This window comes from Heloderma suspectum, chromosome 1, assembly GCF_057233095.1.
Source record: "Heloderma suspectum isolate Gila_16-S chromosome 1, 16-S_ref, whole genome shotgun sequence".
In the NCBI taxonomy this organism is placed as follows: domain Eukaryota; kingdom Metazoa; phylum Chordata; class Lepidosauria; order Squamata; family Helodermatidae; genus Heloderma; species Heloderma suspectum.
This window is the reverse complement of record NC_139458.1, coordinates 308092867-308117667: the sequence shown is the minus strand read 5'-3', so window position 1 is coordinate 308117667 and position 24801 is coordinate 308092867. Positions and strand designations below refer to the sequence as shown.

General features: G+C 45.1%; 1 protein-coding gene and 1 long non-coding RNA gene across 8 annotated transcripts in view; one reads left to right on the top strand and one right to left on the bottom strand.

Annotated features, from left to right (window-relative positions):
- LOC146359345 (uncharacterized) overlaps positions 1 to 19613 on the bottom strand; it is a 50312-nt gene extending 30699 nt beyond the window's left edge. The window contains exons 1-2 of one of the 2 annotated variants that reach the window (XR_014786626.1): positions 19371 to 19613; positions 13670 to 13723 (exon numbers count right to left, since the gene is read on the bottom strand). This is a non-coding gene — a long non-coding RNA (uncharacterized LOC146359345). The remainder of the gene's footprint in view (positions 1 to 13669; positions 13724 to 19370) is intronic. The other variant, XR_014786625.1, reaches the window with a different exon arrangement.
- Positions 19562 to 24801, top strand: part of MAP3K7 (mitogen-activated protein kinase kinase kinase 7) — a 53409-nt gene continuing 48169 nt past the window's right edge. For all 6 annotated transcript variants that reach the window (XM_084827128.1, XM_084827127.1, XM_084827126.1 and 3 more), the window contains exons 1-2: positions 19562 to 20285; positions 24106 to 24216. In XM_084827128.1, coding sequence (XP_084683254.1) covers positions 20196 to 20285; positions 24106 to 24216 — 201 coding nt within the window. In that variant the 5' untranslated portion in view covers positions 19562 to 20195. The remainder of the gene's footprint in view (positions 20286 to 24105; positions 24217 to 24801) is intronic.

The window sequence follows — 24801 nt, the reverse complement described above, 5'->3', positions numbered from 1 at the left end:
AACACATTTTTGTATTCTCTTTTTTATGGGCAGGATATGAACCTGCAGCTATGGGCAGGTTCATATGGGAGGAAGTGATCTCTCAGATATCCTCACCCGCAGAGATTTAGGGTTTTCTAGATAGGCACCAGCACTTTGGATTGTGCCCAGATTAGAAACAGATAGGCAGCCAGTGTAGTTGATACAAAACCAATGAATATGTTCAACAAACTGTGTATCAGAAAGAAATCTGGCCACTGCATTTTCTGCTAGCTGCAGTTCTTGAAAACTCTTCAAGGGCAGTCCCACGGAGAGGTGTGCTCTCTGTGGTTCTGTTCATATCAGGTCCAGAGTGGCCTTAGTAAGTGACAAAATGTAGACTGTAAAAATGTGATTATTCTACAGGCACATCAATGGCTAGGTAGGGATGGACGGAACACTTACCTTCCGTTCCGTTCTGTTTCCGCTGGGGGGGGAGGCGCTCCGTCCCTCCCCCCGGAATCCTCGACGGGGGGAGGCGATCTGATCCTCCCCCCCGGAATCCTGCCCGGCTGGCTCCGCTCCATGGCCAAGCCGCAGAGCCGCCAGCTGGCTCCGGCCACCCGCAGCCGGACATCCGACCGCTGGGCAGCCCTGCAGGGACGCAAATGGCGGCTGTCATAGCCGCCACCATTTGCGTCCCTGTATTGAGCCATGATAGGCTACGTAAATATTTACGTAGCCTATCATGGCAGGGCGGAAAAAACCAGCATACACAAATGGCGGTAGCCGCTGCCATTTGCGTACGCTGGGTTTTTTTCCCCCTGCTGTGATAGGCTACGTAAGTATTTATGTAGCCTATCACGGCTATGAAGAGGAAGCGAATGGTGGCTGCAGGACGGCCGCCATTCGCAAAGCAGCGCGGACAGGAGCAGGTAAGTGCTCCATTTTGCGCGCCTTTTGTGGGTTGGGGGTGGCGGGGACTTCGTCTCGTGCACCTTTCTTGGGGTGGGGGGTGGGGGCTTCATTCCGTGACGGATTTCGGGGGGCCAAATGCACTGGCATTCGGCCTCACTGAGATCTGTCGCGGAATTCTCTGACATCCCTATGGCTAGGTTCGGACGATCATCAGAGGAAAAGAAGCCACCGTGGCTTCTTTTCCCCATCCCACGCGTGCTCTTCATGCACCCACTATTTCCCTAATTATCCACGCCATGGCACAGGTTGTCATGTCATCTGAATCCAGCAAGGTGTGCAGCAGGGGTGGCTTCCAAACCACCCCACAAACCCTGCAACAAGCCACTTCCACCAGGCACCTCACCAGTTCAGATGACACAACCCAAGCCATGGCAGGGACGTGGGCAGCATGCACAAGGCAGGGAAAAGAACTCAAGGTGACTTCTTTTCCTGCTGATCGTCCGAACCCAGCCAAAATCACTGGCCTTCTGACTGGTTCTAAATACTCTGAGTGGATATTGTTCCAAACCATTAACCATGTAATCGTATACACCAATTACGTTGTGGGGGCAGGGAGAGACAATGCCAGTATACTGGTGCGACTACCAGTATATGCGGTAGATCCTTTATGTGCTCAACACCACTCAGAAAATCCCCATCAGTGCAAAAACATTTTATTTTTGCCCTCCTAAAGGCATCCCAAGTGTGTATTAGATCCTGTGTGCATGAGGGTGCACTTGGCTGGTGCACTCTTAATCTTTGTGTATCCCCCTGCCCTGCTTTGGAACCCGCTTTGTTTGTGTCTTCATCAGTATGTGTGTGCATTGTGGAGTGAGAGGAAAGTCACAAGTCCCCACCATGTAGAGCCAGACAACCCTAGAAACTGCAGAGAAAGAAACAGACCCATCTTCCCATGCACCCTGCTTCTGCCCCTTCTTCCCTTTTCAGACATCCTCTTAGTCCTCTCAGTCCTCCATGCTACCCAGTTCTTGCTCCATCCACCTGCTCACTCTGATCCCCCATTCCCAAACCTGCCTCTTCCTTTTGCTGGGCATCCTCCATCTACTTTCCTTCCTAACAGTCTTCCATTTCCCCCTTTCCGTAACCTCTTCTGCCCCACTCTCCATCCCTCACTCCTTCTCCCATCACCCACTCAGCTTGAATCCCTGCCCCCACAAAGGAATCATGCAGCATTTGGGGGGGGGGTGTATTTTGATTACTGCTCTGTAAAAATTTAGAACTTGGTATTGATGCAAACATTGTCACTTTCAGGTACTCTGTGTGTGTGTGTCTGTGCGTGCGTGCGCATGAGAAAGAGAGAGAGGGAGAGAGAGAGAGAGAAGGCTGGACTTGATGGTCTTATAGGACTCTTCCAACCCTACTACTATTCTATAATTTAAGGTGCTTATTCTTGTTTGTGCATTTTTTTCACATCTGTTCAAAAGTATGGCAATTTATCTGTAATTTATTTGGAATGATCTGGGGGGTAGGGTGCAAATTAATTGAAGAATTTTATTCAGGGTGATTTAGATGGGCAGTTGTCTAGTTTTGCTTTTTGTTAATTTTTTAAGTAAATCCTAGTAATTATTTCTAAGTGTGCATATATAAATTTGCATAAATTTGCATATATGCACACACATTTTATGTAAATGTGTCCTATGGTGCTTAGTAACACTCCTGCCATCCCCCAGAATTTATTTACATACTTACTAAATTTGTATATCTGACCCATAACTAGGGATGTACGGATTGTGTAAAATCAATTCCATCTGCATTTCATGGATTGTCAGGTTCCTTTCGTTCCATCATCTGCTCATTGGCAGAACCAATTTTTCCAAGTTCCTGAATTTGCACAAATTCACACTTGCGCAAATATGCAAATCCAACCCAGATGTGCAAACCCCTCCAAAATGTGAATTGTCACGCTTTAGCCTGTGGGGGAAATCTGCATTTTTAGCCAGTGTTTTTGTATTTACATAAATGTGCGCAAAATTCCAATATAAAAAAAAATTGGTCCAAAAGTCCACAGAATCTGCGCAACTCAGTAAAAGCCAGTCCGCTGAGGAATCTGCAGGTCGGATTCACAGAAATCCAAACCCATTTGATTCCATTGTGGATTTCTCTGACATCCCTATCCATAACACAGGTTCTCTGCAGAGCTCACAAAATAAATACAATGATTAAAATACAACATGACTCAATTAAAAATGAATACCACAATTAAAACACAGCATCTATGGAAGCACCGCCAAAGCTCACTGTTCAGGGCCTGTGCTGGGGACCACCCCCACACATGAACTGAGCCAATGAACAACAGGAATCTGAGGCACTCCTCCCGGCATCACGGCACGCACAAAAACACATCAACCCACCCCCATCCCATGAGCTCCAGTGATACAGGCATCAATGACTCCACAGCTGCAAGTGTGACAGCCAGGGCCTGCAGGAGAAGCCACCAGCACTGGGGAAGAGGCATGCCTGCTGCTGCTGGGCCTGCTGCTGCTGCCGCCATCACCACCAACACCAGGCCTTCCCCATGGACTTCTGCCTGGCAGACCTCCAGTCCCTGCAGGACCAGGCCCCCAGGTACCAAGCCAGCTGTGCTGCTTCCACCTGCCCCTCCCTGGAGGGGCTACATAAGCTGGCTGGCTGAGGTGGCCTGGGAGAGCCAGGGCCTGCAGGAGAAGCTGCCACCACTGGGGAAGAGGTGAATGCCCTTCGTAGGGAACTCTGTCATGCCCCCTCTTTAATGAGCTTCCGCTGTGCATTAAAAACATGGTTGTTCAGGCAGGCATATGGGGTGGGTTAGGGTATTTTAGAAAATGTTTTTACTGTAGAATTTTATTGTTTTAAACTGTTTTATTATATGTTGTACATCACCCAGAGTGGCTGGGTGACCAGCCAGATGGGCGATTAATAAATTTAATAAATAAATAAATAAAGTGCCCAGGCATCCCTACAGAGAGGAGTTTGACTCCCCTTATGCTGTTCACAGTCACTATTTTGGAGTATTACACACAATGGACAGAAGGAGAACCCACACAACACAGTACCAACATAGCGCCTTGGCAGAACTGCAAAGCCATATACAGTGCTCCCCAGGACAAAGGTTCAAGACCCACCAACAGAGAGAATACTCTTTTGCCAAGCAGCCAAAGAAAGAGGCCAGGATAGGCAACAAGGGAAATCACAGACACATACTGACAGCAACGACCTCCAAAGGCTCACCAAAATGGGACATGAGGCTGGGAAACAGGAGATGGGCGTTTGAGCCTCACCAAGGGGAAGGACATGAAACATCATGGGGCATTTGTCTCCCCGCTGCCCCAGCCTCAACACCCAATCATATCTGCCAACAGCACAGGGGCTTGAGGAACAGTCATAGCCTGGTGGACAATCACACATTTTCCATGCAGGAGGTCCTAGGACTGAATCCAGGTCACAACCACACAAGGGACTCCCCCTGCCCTCTGCAAGACAGGTAAGTATGGTGGCTACTCGTCTCTGCAGAGACCTGACTACCTATGTCTCTTAACAATACCGCAGTCCCTTTCTTCTTAGGAAGGTTCTTCCAGTCTTGGCAAGGCAACTTGGAGGTCCAAGACAAAAGGCAAAAGTGCTCATAGGCAGTGCCACTGGTTGGAGTGGACTGCCTGACCTTTGACAACAGAGAGCTTATCTTTGTGGGGGAATGGCTGCCTTCCCTGTGTGGGAGTCACTGCTCCCCACTGTTGTGTGTGGGGGGGAAATGTTAGAGCAGGGATAGGCCACATGCAGCTCCTGCCACCCCCCACTGCTTCCCATTGTCCCCCAAAAATGGAAAAAAAGGCACCTATAGCGGCTACAGTGTGCTCAAACGGCCAAATCTTTTTTTCTTTTCTTTTTTAAAGCATTTTCTCAATCATTTGGCTAAACATACCTCTCCAAATTAATGTTTCAAAATGGAAATTATGTAAGGAAATTGTTGTAGAAGGACTACCTTGTAAGAAAATATTCTAAATATTGTTTACAATGTAAAAGCTAAGGAAAAACAAAGACACTAACAAGTGGTTGGACATACCACTTTTTAAAAAGTACTTGCAAATGTCATTAATTTTTTTTAATCCTCTAATTTGAAAATCTGGAGGTGGGTTTCAGAAATATATTAATACCGCAAAAGTTATTTCTTGTAGCAATAGTACCACAGTACCACCTTGTGGGAAGAAAAAGATTTGTTATTTCTTATTCCACAGAAAAGGAAAATGAGCAGATATCTTCTTTTCTGTTTGTCATGTTTCATTTATATACTGATTTTATGGTGTTGGGATGTCTGAAAAACATTCAGTAAAATTCAAGTTTAAAAGAAAGAAAGAAAGAAAGAAAGAAAGAAAGAAAGAAAGAAAGAAAGGGAATATTAAGTCTAAGCATAAGAGCATGAATTTTAGTTAAACATATGATGCAATAGAATAATACTTCTAATAACTTATTGAAAAATCCAAGTTTTTCGTATATGGTGCAATATTGTTCACTCTTGGTTCAAGTCATGACAAATTACTTATAGACTTACAAAATCTGAAATGGCAGCTCAGAAAATGAGAAAGCATTTCATAGTAACTAATGTAGGGTACAGTCCTATACTGAAGATCCACTTGTGTATGGACTATAGGCTATACTTCATCATAATGTAAGCCGCCTTGGGTTCCTTGCGAGAGGAAGAAAGGCGGGGTATAAATGCAATAAATAAATAAAATAAAAGAAGCCCCGCCACAATGCCAGATATGCTGGCAGAACACTCCCAATATTCCAGTGTAATGGCTGAGTAGTAGTCCTTTAGACAGAGGCGATAGGGCTGAGCAGTAGTCCCCCAGCACCACCTCCTGGGAGCACTCACTCAGGTAAGATTGGAACCACTGCAACACAGTGCCTCCAAGTTCCATATGGGCTGAACACCTCAGAAGGAGACCATGACTGATGGTATCAAATGCTGCTAAGAGGTTCAGAAGAACTAACAGGAACATACTTCATCTGTCTAGTTCCCCCAGCATAGGTCATCCACCAAGACAACTAAGGCTGTTTCAGTCCCAAAACCCAGCCTGAACCCAGAATGGAAAAGATCAAAATAATCAGCTTTACCCTAGAAGGCCTGGGGCTGAGTTGCCACCACTAGCTCTAGGACCTTCCCCAGAAAAGGAATGTTGGAGACTGACCAATACTTACCTAAGATGGTGGGATCCAATGATTATTACTGCATCTTCCTTTAAAGGAATTAAAACACAACCCTCTGCCAAAGAAGAATTTAGAACCTCAACCACCCAGTGGGCAAGTCTCCTTCTGGTAGCTTTTACTAACCAGAATGTACAAGGGTCCAACAAACAAGTGGTTGGCCTCAGACCTCCAAGAAACTTGTCCACAACTTCAGGTTGAACAAGAGGAAATTCATCCATCAAAACAGGACAGGTGGCTGCCTCAATCACCACCCCAGAGACTGTTCTCAATGTAGGGTCCAAGGCAGAATGGATGCGGGTGATTTTATCGGTGTTTAGTTACAAACATATCACAGCAGGTTGCAGAAAACTCCTTCCCTCTGGGGCCTAGGATGTAACAGTCCCTTTACAACTCGAAACAAGTCCGCTGGACAATACAATAGTGTGCTGATGCAATGGCTGCAGAAAATAATGACTTCTTTGCTACCATCACTGTCACAGAGTAGAACTTGAAATGAGCTTTTGCTCATGCTCAGGCAGCTTCATCCCAGGTTTTCCTCTACCCATGTTGTAGCCATCTACCTAAGCACTTCACTGCACTAAGCTCTTCAGAAAACCAAGGAGTCCGAGCTCTGTGCAATAGGAAAAGGTGCTTAGGAGCAATCATGTCAACTGCCCTAGTCATCTCTCCATTTCACAGGTCAGCCAGGGCTTTGATAGGATCACCAGTTCTAACAGTGGGAAAATCTTCCAGAGCATTCAGGAATCCTCCTGGATCCATTTGTTTCCCTAGGCAGACTATCTTAACAAGCCCCCATGTCCCACCCCTGCAGAGATTCGGAGTCCCAGCAAATTTAAGCCCCAGGGCATGGTCAGAAGGCACATAAGGCAGCCACCCTGCTGAAGCTAAGCAGGTCTGGGTCTGGTCAGTGCTTGGAGGGGAGACCACCTGGGAACCACATGTAGCCACCATGATGGAGGAAAGGTGGGATATAAATGTAATAAATAAATATATAGGAGGGGTGGTGTTATTCTAGCAAATCTTCTTCTCCCTGCCTCCTCATAATGTCTTTCAGGCCTGCTGTAATGCATTTGCTAGGCATTTCCAGGATAAGATCTCTTGCATCTGCCTGGAGTTGGACTGCAGTGTTATAGCAGGTGAATCTGGTGAGGTATCCAGAGCACAGCCTTGTCCTGTTCTCCTGGATGAGTTTCAGTTGGTACAGCTCGAGGACGTTGACAAGGTGCTTTGACAGGTTCGTGCAACCACTTCCGTACTGGATCCTTGCCCCTCTTGGCTTATAAAAACTGGCAAGGAAGGAGCAGCTGGCTGGGCCAGGGAGGTGATTAATGCCTCCTTGCGAGAGGGAGTGTTCCTGGGCTGCCTCAAAGAGGCGGTAGTGAGACCATTCCTATGAAGCCCTCCCTGGACCCAGAAAATCTTAGTAATTTTAGGCCAGTGGCAAATGTTCCTTTCCTGGGCAAGGTTCTTGAGAGGGTGGTTGCCAACCAGCTCCAGACACTCTTGGATGAGACCGATTATCTAGATCCATTTCAGTTGGAGATCAGGCCAGGTTTTGGCACGGATATAGCCTTGGTTGCCCTATATGTTGACCTATGTCGGGAGAGAGACGGGGGAGTGTGACCTTGTTGATTTTTCTTGATCTCTCAGTGGCTTTCAATACCATCAACCATGGTATCCTTCTGGGACGATTGTCTGAGCTGGGAGTAGGAGGCATTGCATTGCAGTGGTTTTCCTCCTACCAGGATGGTCAGCTCCAGAAGGTAGTGCTTGGGGAATATTGCTCAGCCCCGTGGATTCTCCAGTATGGGGTCCCACAGGGGTCAGTTCTGTCCCCCATGCTATTTAACATCTACATGAAACCGTTGACTGCGGTCATCCGGAGTTTTGGGGTGCGTTGTAATCAGTACGCTGATGACACGCAGCTATTTCTCCTTTTCATCTTCTTCAGGTGAGGCTGTGGATGTGCTGAATTGGTGCCTGGCTGCAACAATGGACTGGATGATGGCTAATAAACTGAAACTCAGTCCAGACAAGACTGAGATTGGTGGGTGGTTCTTCTGACCAGATGAAGGGTGCTCAATCTGTTCTGGATGGGGTTGCACTCCCCCTGAACGAGCAGGTCCGTAGCTTGGGGTTTCTTCTTGAGCCATCTTTGTCACTTGAGGCTCAGGTGGCCTCAGTGGCATGGAGTTCCTTCTACCAACTTCGGTTGGTGGCCCAGCCACGCCCCTATCTGAACAGGGATAACCTGGCTTCAGTTGTCTACGCTCTGGTAATCTCCAAGTTAGATTACTTCAATGCACTCTATGTGGGGCTGCCTTTGAAGATGGTTCAGAACCTGCAGCTTGTGCAAAATGTGGTGGCCAGATTCATGACAGGGACCATGAGGTCCAAACATATAAGACCGACTCTGGCTCACTTGCACTGGCTGCCTGTATGTTTCTGAGCCCGATTCAGGGTGCTGGTTTTAATCTATAAAGCCTTACACAGCTTGGGACCACAATACCTCTCCTGACATGAACCTACCCATACACTACACTCAACATCTAAGGCCCTCCTCTGGCTGCCTACAACAAGGGAAGCTCGGAAGACCGTGATAAGGGAGAGGGCCTTCTTGGTGGTGGCCCCCAAATTATGGAGTGATCTCCCCAACGAGGCCCTCCTGGCGGCAACATTGTTATCTTTTTGGCACCAGGTTAAGACCTTTCTCTTCTCCTAGGTGTTTGCCAGCCTATGATAAGTTTTTAATCGATCCTGGAATTTCTTATGGTTATGGTTGTTTATTTTTGAGATTGTTTGTTTGAAGTTGTTTTAGATATGTTTCTTTGGGGTATATTGTCTGTTCATGTGTGTGTTTTTGTAAATAGTTTTTAATATCTGTATACTGTTTTTAATCTTTGTAAACCGCCCAGAGAGCTTTGGCTATTGGGCAGTATAGAAATGTAATAAGTAATAATAATAATAAATAATTTCAGAGGGTCCAGCACAATGACAGACATCTCCTTATTGAGACAGAATGGGAAATAGGCAAATCATAGCTTTCATACGGGCAGAGACCAGGTAATCAGCTAAGATCTGGTCCATTGTCATTTTATTTAGGGCTCAACATTTCATGTTTCTTGCAGAATGGTAATTTGAAAATTGTTGTAAAGCTAGATATGACAGTATAGGAACAACGCTGCTACTAAAATAACTCATGTCCTGTACAAGATCTACATTCAACCAGAGATGATGAACCTGAGAGGGAACCTGGACCCCACATCACCTGTACATGGATATCTTCTGCATGATGAAATTACCAAAGGGTAAGCAGCAGGAAACCTGACTAGGAGGAGTGAAGCAGGACAGGCAAAAGTAAAGTCTAGCAATGAGGGAACAAGGAATCAAGGGACTGCAGAAGAAACCAGTCTCATAAACCCTTAGTTCATGGTTGTAGAGACTAGCAGCCAGAGCAGCTGAAACATTAACCCAGCATCAGTCCTTTTATACAAGAGGGGTTTTCTCTGGTACGACCCCCAGCAGTCTCAGCTCCTGAGCTGTACATACATTTTCTTTAAAGAGCAGAGACCTTACCTCAAGTCTAGCACTTCTGTGGGGGCACTGCTTCTGTGCATGTTCTTTATTTTTATAATTTTTTTATTTTTTAAAAAACAAAACGAAACAACAACATAAACACACAATAGACATACAGTAAAATATCTCTTATGATTATAAGGTATCTACCTTTGGCTCCACCTACACAACAAATGCTCATTATTATTCTCTAATTCTTATTTTGGTTGTATATCATACATTGAGTTCACAGACATTATATTATTTCTCCTAATTTTAACAACAACAACAAAAGAGAGTTAACCATCTCAAAGCTCAAAATCCAGATACATAGTTCTGTTCATGTTCTAAGGGTCACCAACTGTGACAAACGGAAGTCTCCATCACCAATCCTGCAAGGTAGAACAGACTGCAAGGCACCCTTTGTTGTCTATTCAGGGGTATTTGTTGCCACCACCCACATAATTAACTCTTAGAGCTAAACTACATGTTACGCTAATCACCTAGAATGTTGCTGGAGGTTAGCTCTTTTTTACTCTAATGTAAGTAATGTTTCTGGTTTCTGTAACTAGGATGAGGAGGGGCAGATTGCAATCACTTCAGAGACAAACAAATAGATATTTAACAGTATTTACTTAATTTTAGAATGTTTGATCAATAACAATATTAATAAAATAATTAATAGAACTATAAGCCAAATATGAACAACTCTTAACTTTAAGCCACAGCTCACTGTAAAGTGCAGTGTTACTGTTGCTAGACTAACAACAGTTTCTTTTCCCAGTTCCTTTTGTTGCCCAACTCTGTTGTAAAGGTTCACGCTTCTAGCTGAAGGCTGCTTTATCTCTTTCTCTTCTTTGCCACATTGTTGGTTTCCCTGAATTTCCTTCTCTTGCTCTCCTCCTTCCCTCCCCTGCTGCCTCCTCCCCTCCTCTGCACCAACTGCCTTCTCTTTGCAACTGGCATTTTACTCTCTCCTCCCTCCAATCCATCCCCCTCCCACTTTACACAGCCTACAATCTAAGGTCCTTAAGAGGCAGGCAGTACATAAGCACATGCATATCAGGACTACCACACTCCAGGACAGAAAGATTAAACCTTCCCCCACCCAATATTTGCTTTCTAAAATCCCATACATGGGGAAGGGGGTAAAAAAGAAAAAAAGAGAAAAAACCCTCCATAATGGAGACTACACAATTAGCGTAACATGTTGCTTGGCTCTTAGTCTGGACATGCAGGAATCCAGGCTTAGAGCTTGTACATATGGAGAAGGGTAGGCCTGTTTTCCAGAGCTTCCTTTGATCTCCAAGAAAACCAGGGTAATATGTATGCCGAGGAGTCTAGCCAAGCCTTCTCCAATCTGGCACCCTCCAGATGTGTTGGACTCCAACCCTACAGTCCAACACATATGGAGGGCATCAGGTTGTGGAAGGCTGGGTTAGCCCATGTGTAAGACCAACAATCAGCTTAGGCAAAAGAACTAAATCACCTCCAATTGTGAAAGTTTCCAGCTGAATATATTTATTCGAGAACCAAGCAGAGAGAAGTTCAGAAATGGTCAGATGCTTTTTTTAAAAAAATTAAACAATAAACTAGCTAAGACATTACTTTTGCGGGACATGAATCCTAGCTTGCCAAAGCAGCTTGCAGGCAGGGAGGGACGAGACTTGCCTGGGATTCCACAGTATGTAAGAAATGAAACTTGATTCTTTGCCAGCTAGCAAAGACAATGTGAGATTTCACAAAGAAAGGTATTCCTAAGGAGGGTCCCCAAAGAGGGACTGGAAATTCAAACTGATCAGTCAATAACCTGATCATATGACCTCCAGGTGATTTCTGCATGAAGCTATTTAACAGAGCTGAGTTGGTGCGGTGGAGGGAGTGAAGGAAGAGATTCAGCATTGGATGTGTAGTAATGCAGATTTTGGTGCCTACAGATGCCTGGTCATGTCTGGGTGTGTTTCCTTGTCAGAGACTTATTGATGGGAAAAGAGAGAGATTGCATTTGTCACACCAGCCCAGGCTATCAGGCAATCAGGAACCTAACAGGGTTCAGGGCAATCACTCTGTTCTCCCACTGGGGAGGGGAGTTCCCTTGCTGTGGCTATCCTTCAGTGTCTGCGAATAGAAGGATGTTTGGGGTGCTTTCTTGAAGCCCCTGAAACTGGGCTTCCTCCACTGCCGCTTCTTTTATTATTTTAAAACAAAATTTACAATGTTTTAAACAAAAAATTGTTCAATATTTGCTCATGTTTACATACAACAGGGGCTAAAATAGGGGTACCTATCCATATTTCCAAGACATGATGAGTTTTAATTGGTCCTGTCAGTTATGACTGACAGTTCAAAGTTGTTTTAAGTTATATGTTGTTTGTGTATATTGTCTGTGTGCTTTTATGTAAATGGCTTTTAAACTTTTTATATTGTATTTAATGTTTTCACTTCTGTAAACCACCCAAAGAACTTTGGCTATGGGGCAGTATAGAAATGTAATTAATAATAACAACAACAACAACAACAACAACAATAATAATGTGTGATACTGAGTGAACTGGTAGCGGAAAAGCTATAGTTCAGTTAAACATACACACTTGGTGACAGAAACCTACTCCTCCAAATATATCTGGAATCAGTGCCATCTTCTGATTTCTCTTGACCTGATTTGCACAACATGGCCAGGTCATTGTGGGTTATTTATCATGGGTTATTTAACCCATGATGAGCTGTGGTGCATGCCAGGAGTGTGCAGCCACCATTTTGATTAACAACCCTCACATAACCCCTCATTAGTAGTAGGGTTATACAATGATTCTTTAACCCTTAAATATGCCACAACCCCAGATTGCCCCGATTGGGAGTTGCATGTTCAAAATGGCAGCCACATGCACCCAGCATGCACTGCGGCTCATCATGGGTTAAATAACCTTCAATGAGTCAGCCGTGTCTTGCAAACCAGCCCTATAACATGGCAGGAGTTGCTTCCAGACAAGATTTTTATTGTGCAATTGCCCTGCCTCATTCACAGAATGTTAAAGCCAGTCCAGATGACATCCTCTTCCATCTGTAACCTCATGAGTTTTCCCACCGCTTCTTCTGTTTTTTTCTTACCACAGAAAATCCATTAAGGAGGGAAAGATAGAATGGCTGCACAATGTCTTTTGACTGTTAGCGCTAGGAGCCCTCTGTCTGGAAGCACCTAGTTCCTTCAGTTTTATCAGAATCCAACAGAGTTACAACTAAAGTTCTATTTTGCTGTTGAAATTGAGACTACCCAAGCTTTAAAAACAAAACTGAGAAAAAAAATGCAATGTTGCAGGGAAGATTTGGCAACACAGCTATATGTGTGTGAATTACTTAGAAAATATCTTTGTGGATATCTTAGGCCTAAATCACGCCTCATGGCATGGCAATTCTGTTGGTTCAAACCAATTATCTCTTTCTCAGCAGGAAGCAAGTTGCTGAAATTTCTGTGCAATCTCACAAGCTGATATTCTACTCACAAAGCCAATAGAGAGCACATTTTCAAGCAGTTAGCAATCCCACTGAGGGCTAGTGTTAGTTAGTTTGTTTGTTTGTTTGTTTGTTTGTTTTTAAGGGCATAGCACCTTGTGGCTTTTATGGTTGTAGGTTTTTGACAGATTACTCTCTTAACAATTTGGACATATGTTTGTCAATGAGAGATGAGCCCTATTTAAAATCCCTCTTCTGTTGCTTTATAAACCTGGTACTGTGGTTTTCAAATATTTAAAAGGATGCTGGAAAGAATATGTAGAACAATCATTTACTGTGTCCTTTGTGAATAGGGCATAAAGCAACGGGTTTAAACCAGCCTGGCAAATATTTATTTAGTACATTTGTAATCTGCCTAATAACTAATATTCTCTGGGCAGAGTACAACCAGTTAAAAAACTAAAATTACCATTTTAAAACAAAGATAAAAATATAAAATACGATATAAATATTTAAAAGAATAAAATAAATCCACAAAGGTTACCAGCACACACAAATATTCGCCTGCTTTCTTCCAATATGTTCCATAATTTCTGGCCTAAAAGAAGACAAAAGAACATCTGTTAAGCTTTCCTGCTGGATTGCTTGGGACTAATTCTTGCTACAGAAGACCTGATGATAGATACTGAAGATGGGATGTTGGAGTATCTCTCTGTTTTGGAATCTTAAGATTACACAGAGCATTTAAGACTTCAAGAAAGAGAAACATCTGTGCAGCCATCTTGGTTTCTATAGTTATCACCATTATTACTGATCTTTACAATCAGTGGTTAAACCAATTTGTAATTAGATACATCACAGCTAGAATACTAGTAATGGTAGAAATGATGGGAAAAAAGAAAATGCCTGCACAGCTGTTTTTCTCATAGTTGTGAATCATTTAAACTTTAAATTTTAAATTTTAAAATTTTATACTTTAAATTTTACTTTACTAAATTTATACTTTACTTTAAACTTTACTTTAAATTTTAAAGTATCATTTAAACTTTAAATTTTAAATTTTTCAGTACAAAGAAAGATTACCATGTTGACACTGGTTCATTGCTATCCTGTGTCCGTCAGCCAGCCAAACAGGTTCCTCTCCCCCTACGGCCACCTGTGCACCACCCAAACCCTCTAAAACAGATGTGGGAGCATAGAGGGGTGCTCCCATTGCAAACACAGATGTCTACTTGTGTGATGTTGGATGTGGCCCAAAGCATTACCAGGGAAGCATGCATATGTTAAATTATGAAACTGAGAGTCCAGCTTATTTCTGGCCCTGACTGATGTTGTTGTTGTTTTAATTAATCTTTAAAGGGAGGTGGTGGGGCAGTTACTAAGGCCAGCTTTTCTTTATTGTATGGGCTGAAGACAATGGAGAAAGGATACAAAGTCTATTGGTCTATGATAAGAACAAGAGTGTTACTGATAGTCTCCCCACCACTACCATCTCTCCTCATTTTACACTCATCCATGCACACCATAAGTAGGTTTTCACAAACACACACATGGTACCTTTGTCATCGCATTCTCTCTACACTCAAAAAATATACACCATTCTTTGTCTTTGATACAGACTTTTGCAATACTCCACATCACACACTGAACTAGCTATTGTACACACAATGTCAGGAAGAACACCTGTTCTTTCTTTCACACATACCTATGCAACAGACATCCCATCGCTCATGCACCTTCTACACGCTCATTGTCACACGGAGACCCACATGTACTACTTTTTCAAATAAACTGCTACTCATTATCTAGGCCAGATGTGTAAGCAGATGTGTATCTACAATTGTCAACCAGCATGATGCCAAACATGAAAAGCCGTTGTGCAGAAAATAATACAGGTATATACATTATACTGAAAGCAAGCAGGTTGTGTAAACATTTATTAAAGTAAACAAAGTAAAAGAAAATAAGTAAAAGAATAAATTGTAGTTACTATTAACAAAACTTGTCAATAGAGGAAGGATGCCAATGGCAAAGAAGCAAGGGGAAAATGTTCTCTAAGTTTAAGATGTTTGAAAATCACTGATTTACAGGAAAATGTAAGTTAAACATTAGAAAAATCCTTCAAAAATATTGGCATATAATCTATCTGGAAATTCTTCTGCCCAGCCTCTGTCGAAATGAATGGGAGTTGTACAAAAGTAGTACAATGAGATATGCAGGATAACATTCTGGCGGGCTGCGTAAAGCTCCCTAGAGATACTGGGGAACATTTCTGGGAGGTCTTCAAGGAAAGATTAAATAGCCATCTGACAGTGATCCTTGTATAGGATATCCTGCCTAGTGTGCCAACAGCACTCGTTCCTAGAGACATCTGACCTGGACATGTCACACATGCCTTAGTTACATCCCATTTGGGCTACTGTAATGTGCTCCACATGGGGCTGCCTTCGAAAACTGTTCAGAAACTTCAACTGGTCCAGAATGCTGCAGCCAGACTGTTGACCAGGGCTGGTTATAGGGAGCACATGACTCCCTTGTTACATCTTCCCTGTAACAAGCCTGTTTCTGGGCAGAATTCAAATTGCTGCTTATGACCTATAAAGCCCTATATGGCTTGGGACCAGGCTACTTGAAAGACCGCCTTCTCCCATATGAGCCTGCACAGTCCTTAAGATCTTCTGGAAAGGCCCTTCTTTCTAGACCACCACCTTCAGAGGTGCACATGGTGACGGCTCAAGAGAGGGACTTTTTGGTGGCTGCTCCCAGGCTGTGGAACTCCCTTCCAAGGGAGGCTAGGATTGCTAGGGATGTACGAATCCCACTCACCAATCCATTCCGGGGCATCAGAGGTGGGGGGAGGTGCTCCGTCCCTCCCCCCCGGAATCCCCAGCTGGCTCCGCTCCGCGGCAAGTCCACGGAGCTGCTGGCCAGGGCCGGCCGCGGCCGGGCTGCTGCAGCAGCAAATGGCAGTCGCTACGCCAGGCGCCATTTGCATGGCTGTCAAGCCATGATAGGCTACGTAAGTATTTACGTAGCTTATCACGGCAAAAGACAGCCACGCAAATGGCGGCCACGATGCCATTTGCGTAGCTGCCTTTTGCCGTGATAGGCTACATAAATACTTACATAGCCTATCATGACAAAGAGCAGGGGCGCAAATGGCATAGCGGCCGACATTTGCGCTCCTGCTCTTTGCCGTGATAGCCTACGTAAGTATTTACGTAGCCTATCATGGCAAAAGGAAGCCACACAAATGGCAGCCGCTATGACGGCTGCCATTTGCAGCCACAGCAACCCAGCAGCAGCCGGGAGACCAGCCGCATCCACCGCCACATCTGCCACCAGGTAAGCTCCGTCCCGGGGGGATTCCATGGGGTGGGGGGGAGGCCATTCCACCACGGATTCTGGGGGGAGGACTCACTGGAGTCCGTGGCGGAATTCTCTGACATCCCTAAGGATTGCTCCTTCTTTGTTGTCCTTCTGCCAGCAGGCAAAGACCACTTTATTTAAGAAGGCCATTAGCCTATCTTTCTTTCTTTATTTATTTATTTATTTAGCGTATGGCACACATTGCCAGGGAGTCTACAATGTTTTTACACGGTAGATGTTCTGGCGCCACTAGTTGCTAGTCTTTGTTGCACTGATGCACCACAAGAGGGTGAACTAGCTTTGCATCAGCTGGCCAGCAGCGTTCTTAGGGAAGTCTGCTCATCCGGGCTTTTTCTCCACCGCTCCTCCACCAATCGCATCCAGGCAGATCCAGCACTGGTTCCTGCTCCCCGCATAGAGTGCTGCCAGCGTTTCCTCCCACCGAAATGGGGATACCTATTTATCTACTCGCAGATGGTATGCTTTCGAACTGCTAGGTGGGCAGGAGCTAGGGATGAAATGACAGGAGCTCACTTCCGTCACATGGAGCTGGGCTTGAACCGTTGGAGTGTCGACCATTTCTGGCCAGCAAACTCCAGCGTCGTTAAGCTGCTGCGCCACCCGTGTCCCCATTAGCCTATAAATGAGTCTGTTGAGTTAGGTGTTGTTTTAAGTAATATTTTTTTTCTGTAATTGTTAACTTTGTTGCATTTTAGGGCACAATCCTGTTGTTTACACCCTCGATGCTCATAAGCCTCTGAACTCAGAGGCTTACAAGCATACAGTACAGAGCAGGAGAAGCAGCAGAGAAAATCGCCTCCCTACTCCTGCCGCTCTGCGTTTTCTCTAGACGAGCTTTTTTGCCCATTTAGCTGGAGCATCTCAGAGGGGGAGAGAAGGCTGAAGAGGCCTCAGGATAGCTTGTATCCCAACCTCTCCAGTCCCCTCCCCTCCCCCCAAATTCCCCCCTTTTCCCCCTCTCCAAAATGTTCCCAACCACACCAGTGGTGTTCTTTCTGTGCCAGCTTCAAGGGGGAGAAGGTGGAGCACAGAGTCCCTCCTCCGAGGTCAGAGTGCTGTCTACAGCCTCGGATCTGGGAATCCAAGGTATCCTATGGCCCCTCAGATGCTGTCTAGGGGCCTTAGGATTGCTCTCCCCATGTACTGTTTTAATCAATTTTAATTGTTTCTTTAAGCCGCCTTGGGTGCCATTTTGGTAGAAAGGCGGGATACAATAAATAAGGGATTTATCTAGATTGCCTTTTGAATCTGTCCATTAATTATGATTCTTAGAGTGCTTACAGACAAGTATTTTATTGTGCCACCACCCTGCTCCAAACATGGAATTGTACAAGGGTCCAGATGATGACATCTTTCATTCGCAACCCTCCTCTGTTTTCCCACTGCTTCTTCCATCTTTTTTCTTACCACAAAAAATCCATTATGGAAGGAAAGATGGAAAAGATGCACAATGCCTTTTGATTGAGAGAGCTAGGAGCTGCCCATCTGAAAGCACCCTTATCTGCTAGTATACCCCAACAACTTGTCCTCCTTCCAAATGGAGGGCTCCTAGTGTCTTCTGGACACACACACGGACACACACACACTCTATGAATGATGTACAGAATTTATCACGATTGCATGGTAAAGCCTCATCTGGAGGCATACTTGGAGCTTTAGACATGGCAGGAACACAAAGCTCTGGAACTGGAACCCTTGTTTTTACAATGCAGTCTGTAGACATGGATACAAGCTATTATTAAAGGTGGTTTGGGAGCTTGTACAGGCAAACATTATGATGATCCTTACCTTAGTTTTAGTTTTTTGGTACCACGGTGATGCCATGAGGTGCTGGAGCTGTGAATCTTAAAGTGCAACTCATAGGCACACTTGTGATCTCTAATTAGAAAGTACTTTGGGTGTGTGTTTTTGAGCAATGGCAGTGCCTTGAGGTGCTGGATTAATGTGGGGGGGGGGGCTAAATTGCAGTCAGTGGGCATGGATGTGAGCTCTAATTAGCTGATGGATTTGGGCGAGACCTGACTATCGGCAAATCTGATTATTCCTCCCCACCCCCTTTCTTTTCCATACACAGCAACAGAATATATAACTTCCTTCATTGGGAAATCCACGTATATGTAAACCTTGAATAGGTTGTCTTTTGGTGTTTCCAGATCAGAAGAATTGCTCTGTGTCTTTAGCAGCAAGTTGCCGTCTCTTCCCATTCAGTCTAGAGTCCATTCTCTCCCAGTGTCCTCCAGATGTTTCGCTATGAACCTGCCCAAGTAGTAAGATCTGCAGCAGAGGCCCTTTTGAGGGCACCATTACCCACAGAGACCGGTTGTCAGGCATGCACGAAAGGGCTTTCTCCTGTGTTGCCCCCGAACTATGGAATACGCTCCCTCAAGAACTACAATTGGCCCCCACTCTCTTGGCCTTTAGAAAGGGTGTAAAGACACATCTTTTCCATTTAGCCTTTTAAAATGTGTAGTTTTTCATGTCCTTGTTTTTACTGTTGCAAGGTTTTATTGTTTTAAATTGTTGTACGCTAACTTGATGGCTTTTTAGCATAGGAGGCAGAATATAACTGTTAATAATAAATACATAAATAAATGTTGGACTTCAGCTCCCATCAGTCCCAGCCAGCATGGCCAATGGTCAGGAATTGTAGCCCAAAACATCTGGAGGGCACCAGGTTGGGGACGGCTGGACTAGACAAATTGGTGGCGCTTTCCCCTGGTAAGACGCTGCACTGCTGAGGGAAAGCATCACCTCACGGATTCCTGCCTGACACGCAGCTGCTACAGGCACCGACGGTGGCCCGCCTGAGGGAGGCAACTCTTTTCTGTCCCGCCGCTCGCTTTCACATCCCTCACCTGCTCTGAGGCGGAGGCCAGCTACCCTTCCGCGTCCTCCACCAAGCCGGCTCCTGTCGCGAGGAAGACATTAGCCCGCCGTCAGGTTTTCCGACGGCACTAGAGAAATGGGTGCTACCTCCTACCACGCTACCCGTCCCTCCCTCAGCGGCCTCTGGGAGGCGGCAAAGGAGGGAGGCGGAGCAGCTCCGGGAAGAGACAGGCGGTGAGCGGGGAAGGAAGAGGAGGCCCACCGCTGCTGCCAGGCCCTAGCCCGGGCCGGGCCTCTTCAGTAGCCGCTACGGAGGCGGGAACGAGTGGGGGAAGCCCGAAGTGTGGGGACAACCTCTGCGTTCCCCTTTGCTGAGAAACGGCCCCAACGTCAGGAGCGGCGGCGGCGGGGCTCCGAGCGGCGGCTCCTGGTCGTGTTCATTCAACTCCCCCCTCTCTCTTTTGCTCCCGGGGGCGCGCAGCCGCCGACGCGACTCCGAGGCTCCGACCGAGGAGAGGCCGCGGCCTGCAAGCGCAGCTCTAGAGAGAAGGGGCGGCGGGGGCTGCTTGCGCCCGAGGCGCAGGATGTCGAGCCAGGCCCCCACGGCCCGGGCTTCCCGGCGGCCCCAATAAAGCCGGGGCGGAAGAGCCTCGTATGAGGCCTCTCCGAGGCCCAGGGGGTGCCTCCGCCAGGCCCTCCTTCCCCTGAGCGGCGGGGGAAAACCCTGGGAAACAGTCTGGCGAGAAGAGCCGGGCGCTGCCTCACCGCTTCCAGACCGGGCTGCCCCAGCCTCCTGTCCCGCCCGGCCTCTAGACGCGCACCCGCCCCGCACACACGCCGTTGGAAGTGAAGGGATGTCTTCTGCCAGCTCCGTGGACATGATTGAAACCCCCCCAGTGCTTAACTTCGAAAAAATTGACTACAAAGAGATTGAAGTGGAAGAGGTGAGTCCCACAGCGATGGTGTTTAGCGAGCCTAAACGTGTCGACTCAACAGTAAGCCGCACTTACTCCAGAGAAACTTATTTCCTGGGGTACATACTTATGACTACAGCCTTGGTGCCCGGCGACAAACCCACCAGCAGTGCCGTATGCACCCGCTGAGCCTGAGGTTGCCATCCTCTGCTTGCTTGCTTGCTTGGGAGTAAGCCCCCTTGAGCTCAGTGGATCTTCCTTCTGAGTAAGCATGTACTGCTTATTTCGAAGAGGTGCTAGGACCCAAAGCTACTTGGGAAGTTGCTTTTTCGCTCCCCCACCCAGGATGTGTACAGCCTAATGGTACTCCTCACCCATTGGTGAGAGAAAGATGTTCAGGATAGTACTCACTACACTTTTCGTGTAGTGGTTAAAATGTTGGCCTTAGAGCAGGTAGACTCAGGTTCAAGTTCTCATACAGCCTTGAAGCTCACTTGGTGATTTTGAGCCAGTTGCCATCTTTCAACTGAAGTCACAGCGTTGTTGTGAGGATCACATGGGCAGGGACCCAGAGACTGAGTTTCTTGGGAGAAAGATGGGCAAAAAATAATAACAGCAAAACAATATGCCCCGAGTACTTCATTAAGCACCAGAGTTGAGCTTTGCTGGTAAAAACTAGTTCTGAGGCTGATCTGTTGAGAATTGAATCCTATTAAGGCTTGAGCACACCAAAGAAGTGTGCACTTGTTTAGGGGACCTTGTAAGTTAAATTTTAAGTTGATGTTGTAAAGAACTACAACAGGCTTGAATGCTTGTTTATTTCAAGGTACAACATTTGAAGCCTCAAGTGGCATTTTGTGTTACTTTATATCATTGGAATAAAGTATGGAGAGGTGGCACTTCTTGTTCTATGTCAGCCATGGACAGCTTCACACATTATGCTTTCTCTACACAGAAAGCTCTTCCATGGAGACTGGGAGGAACATGAAACCTGTGTATGCCCATCCAACATTTGTGTAACTTCATCTGTATGTGTGTGCTTGGAGGCTGTAATAGGCCACTGCTTCCCAGTATGTGTATATATGTAATGAAATATACACATGATGTCAACTTGGACCTCTCACCTCTCTACAGCTTTGCCAAAATCGGTTGCTTTTCATCATTCTGTTCATGTGATGCCTCTCCTTAAATCACTACACATAAGCTGCTCAGCCTAACTTTGACAGGCCGTATGGCCTTCTGCCACCTCCATCTCTCCATTCCTGTATCCCAGTGCATCCTTGCCCACCCACAACCCTCAGCCATTGGAATGTCTCTTCCCTAAAACATATGCTTTTGGCAAACAAGCATAAACATACGGCCACAGAAAAGAAGACTTGTTCCTATAGCTGGGAGTAGAATGCAGCAGGAAGGGAACAGATAAGAACAGGTACCAAGATTGGGTAAATCAGACAAAAACTTGATTAAATTACAGCTTCCAGATGACTATTGGCAAGGCATGGGCAAGGGACCAAGTGCCATTGTAACTTCTGCCAATAGTACCTGTTTACCCCGACTGCTGGGGGATGTGTACTTGTGAAGGTCAGGTTGTGGCAGCAGCCAGTTTTGATATCTGTTCATGATATCTGTTGTGACCAACCAAGCTGTGTGGCAGGAACCAAGATGCCCGAGTTGGGCCAGAAATGAGCCATTGCCCCTTAGGCCTGTAAGGGAAGCCCTTATGAGGACAGGACCCACCCGTCTTCAGGCTATTATCCTTGCCCAATGCCCCATCACTCAACAAGTTAGTTGTGATTGAAGTAATCAGATAGTGAAAGTGAACAGAAACAAACAACAAAAAATTGTTCATGGGGAAGGAAAAACCCAGATCTAAATAACCTGTCAGGAACTACCAGTATTGCCAGTGGAAGTTGTATGCATTTAGAAATTGGAAAATCACCCAGGAGAAACTCTCACACCCCAGATGGAACAGTTAGGTCCCACTGAAGCCAATGTGACTCCTTGCAAGTGTATTTGCATAGTTGTGTCATTATTGTGAAAGACTTATCATACATTTTGTTGCTTGGGCTAGGCACATCCCAGAACTGATGGCATTATTTTCACAGGCATCACATAGGTTGATGGTCAACATTTAGTATTGCTCTGAATAGGTGCTCATATGCAGTGGCACTTGAAGGTAAAGTGTTCTCTAAAAATCTGGTTGCAAAACATCACAAATCCTGTTAACAGGATTTTACAACAGAAGACGTAGAAACAGATCACAATCAAATATGGTGAACAGTTCTTCTCAAACTGCATATGGATCATTTCTCAGTAAGCAGGTTGCCTACATGCAAGGTATGTACATGTACAACCCTACAGCTCCTGCTTTCAGATTATTACATCTTGTCATTCTTGGATTTGGACATACCAGCGATTGAACCCATCTGAAAGAAGAGCTTGTTGCATTTATCTCATGACATCATGAGGATAAAATTGGCCAAGAGGTTATGCTACGTTTGAAGGGATGTGCGCAATGCCATATGTGATGCCTATGAAAATAATGCCATTGGTGATGGGATCTCTTTAACCTGTGCAGCAAAGATTCTTCAAGAATATATGTTTGAGTAATACCTAATGTTTGAGAGGTAATAATAAAGACACTCCTATGCAACTTTACTTCAGAGTAGGTCCCACTGAGCTCAGTGGAGCTTCTCCATCTAGGATATGTGAGATAGTTTATCCTGCGTGAATTGCAAACTTCCATATGCACACAACTTATATCTGCAATAAACTGTGGGTAGCCGAAGTGAAATATTTTTGCATTAAGCTCCTGCATTACCGGGGGAGACAAGGGCTTGGGCTTATTCACTTCTACTCCTGGTCCTCTCCTGCTATTGCCAGCATGACCAGAAGTAAACATTGAACCAGTGGAAGACTCTATGTTTGTTTGAATGTGGGATCTCCCTGACCCTATACGTTAATTCCTGAGGACAGGGAGAACCTTTATTCAGATAAACAATGAGCCCCCCTTATTCATTCGTTCATTTCTTCCTGAGGTGACAGGACTGGGACTGGGAGAGGGAGCACAAGACTTCCAAGGTCTATTTCTAATTCCCCCCCCCCTTTGTATGCTGCTGGGGACAAAGAAAAATCTGATCATGTAAGTAGGGAAATAAGTTCTAGATAAGCTTTCCCACAAGTCAAACACAGCCCACTAGCCATGTGTGATGTCTTCCAGGATTTTGATTAATTCTCATAGTTTTGTTTCCTGCCCAGGACTGCAAAAACAGGAGGTCGCCAAGCACCTGGCAGGCTACTGTGAATTAGGGATGTATGGACTGTATAAAATCCATTCCGTCTGTGTTTCGCGGATTCTCAGGTACCTTTTGTTCCGTCATCCGCTCACAGACATTCGATTTTTTTTTGTCATGCGGAAAAATATGCAAATAATTACATAAGAGCTTTTGTAACAAGTTACAAAATTTGCCTTAGTACATTACATCTAGCGTATTGTCCCCCATTCCATTCAACTTTTCCTCAGCATAGATGTGCGTATTTTCCTATAAATATACGTAAATTTTGGAAAAGTAAAAAAAAATCCAAAAGTCCACAAACTTTCCCTGAGGGGGCTGCTCCACAGCAGATTCTGCAGGTCAGATTCTTAGAAATCCGAGCTTCTTTTAGCCCGTCTCAAATTTGTCCAGCATCCCTACAGTGAATGGCTTTTGGATTGTGTGCATCTTCACAAGTCATAAGTTGTGCAGGTCTTTTGTTATGTCGTTCTACAACGTTAAGAATAGAATTAATGTGGGCTGTGCAGATAGTTTGACTTACTTATCTGAAAATTTACAATTGCCTTCTTATTTAGGTTGTTGGAAGAGGAGCCTTTGGAGTGGTTTGCAAAGCAAAATGGCGAGGGAAAGATGTGGCCATTAAGCAAATAGAAAGTGAATCTGAACGAAAAGCCTTCATAGTAGAGGTACAATTTTGCTTTAAAATTTATTCTAACACAGACTTGTTGTAACTTGTTGGTTTCAGAATAACTTGTTGGTTTCAGAATAATATGTTTAGGTTGTTTTGGAGCAGAAAGCACCTGAAAAAAAAGGAAATGTAGTCTCTGAAGAGTGTATTGTTTATAAAGTGCATTTAGAGCTGCTGGTTTACTAATCCACGGATTTGTATGGGTGCTTATATGTTTATTTATGTGTCATTAAATGTTCTTTTAAGGTTTATTTCTGTGTTGTGTTTTGGAAACTTTCTACATCCCAGGCATATGATCAGGACTGGGGAGTAGGGAACAAGTTGGGAAGTGAACTTAAAGATCCCTCTGAACTGCAAGCTTCCTTAGGTGATTAAAAACTGAAGCCTTCCTTGCCTGTAAGGATATTCTGTAAACCAGATTGGTTTAGAATAAAATAATTCTGCAAATTGATCCATCATGGTTTATTGGTGTCCTGCCTCTTCAGCCACACTGGCCCTGTTCAGATAGTACTTTCCTCTTATCTTCACCATATGTGCAGAAGGTGGAGGGAGATCATGCCTTCCCCACTCCTCCTACTGGTCC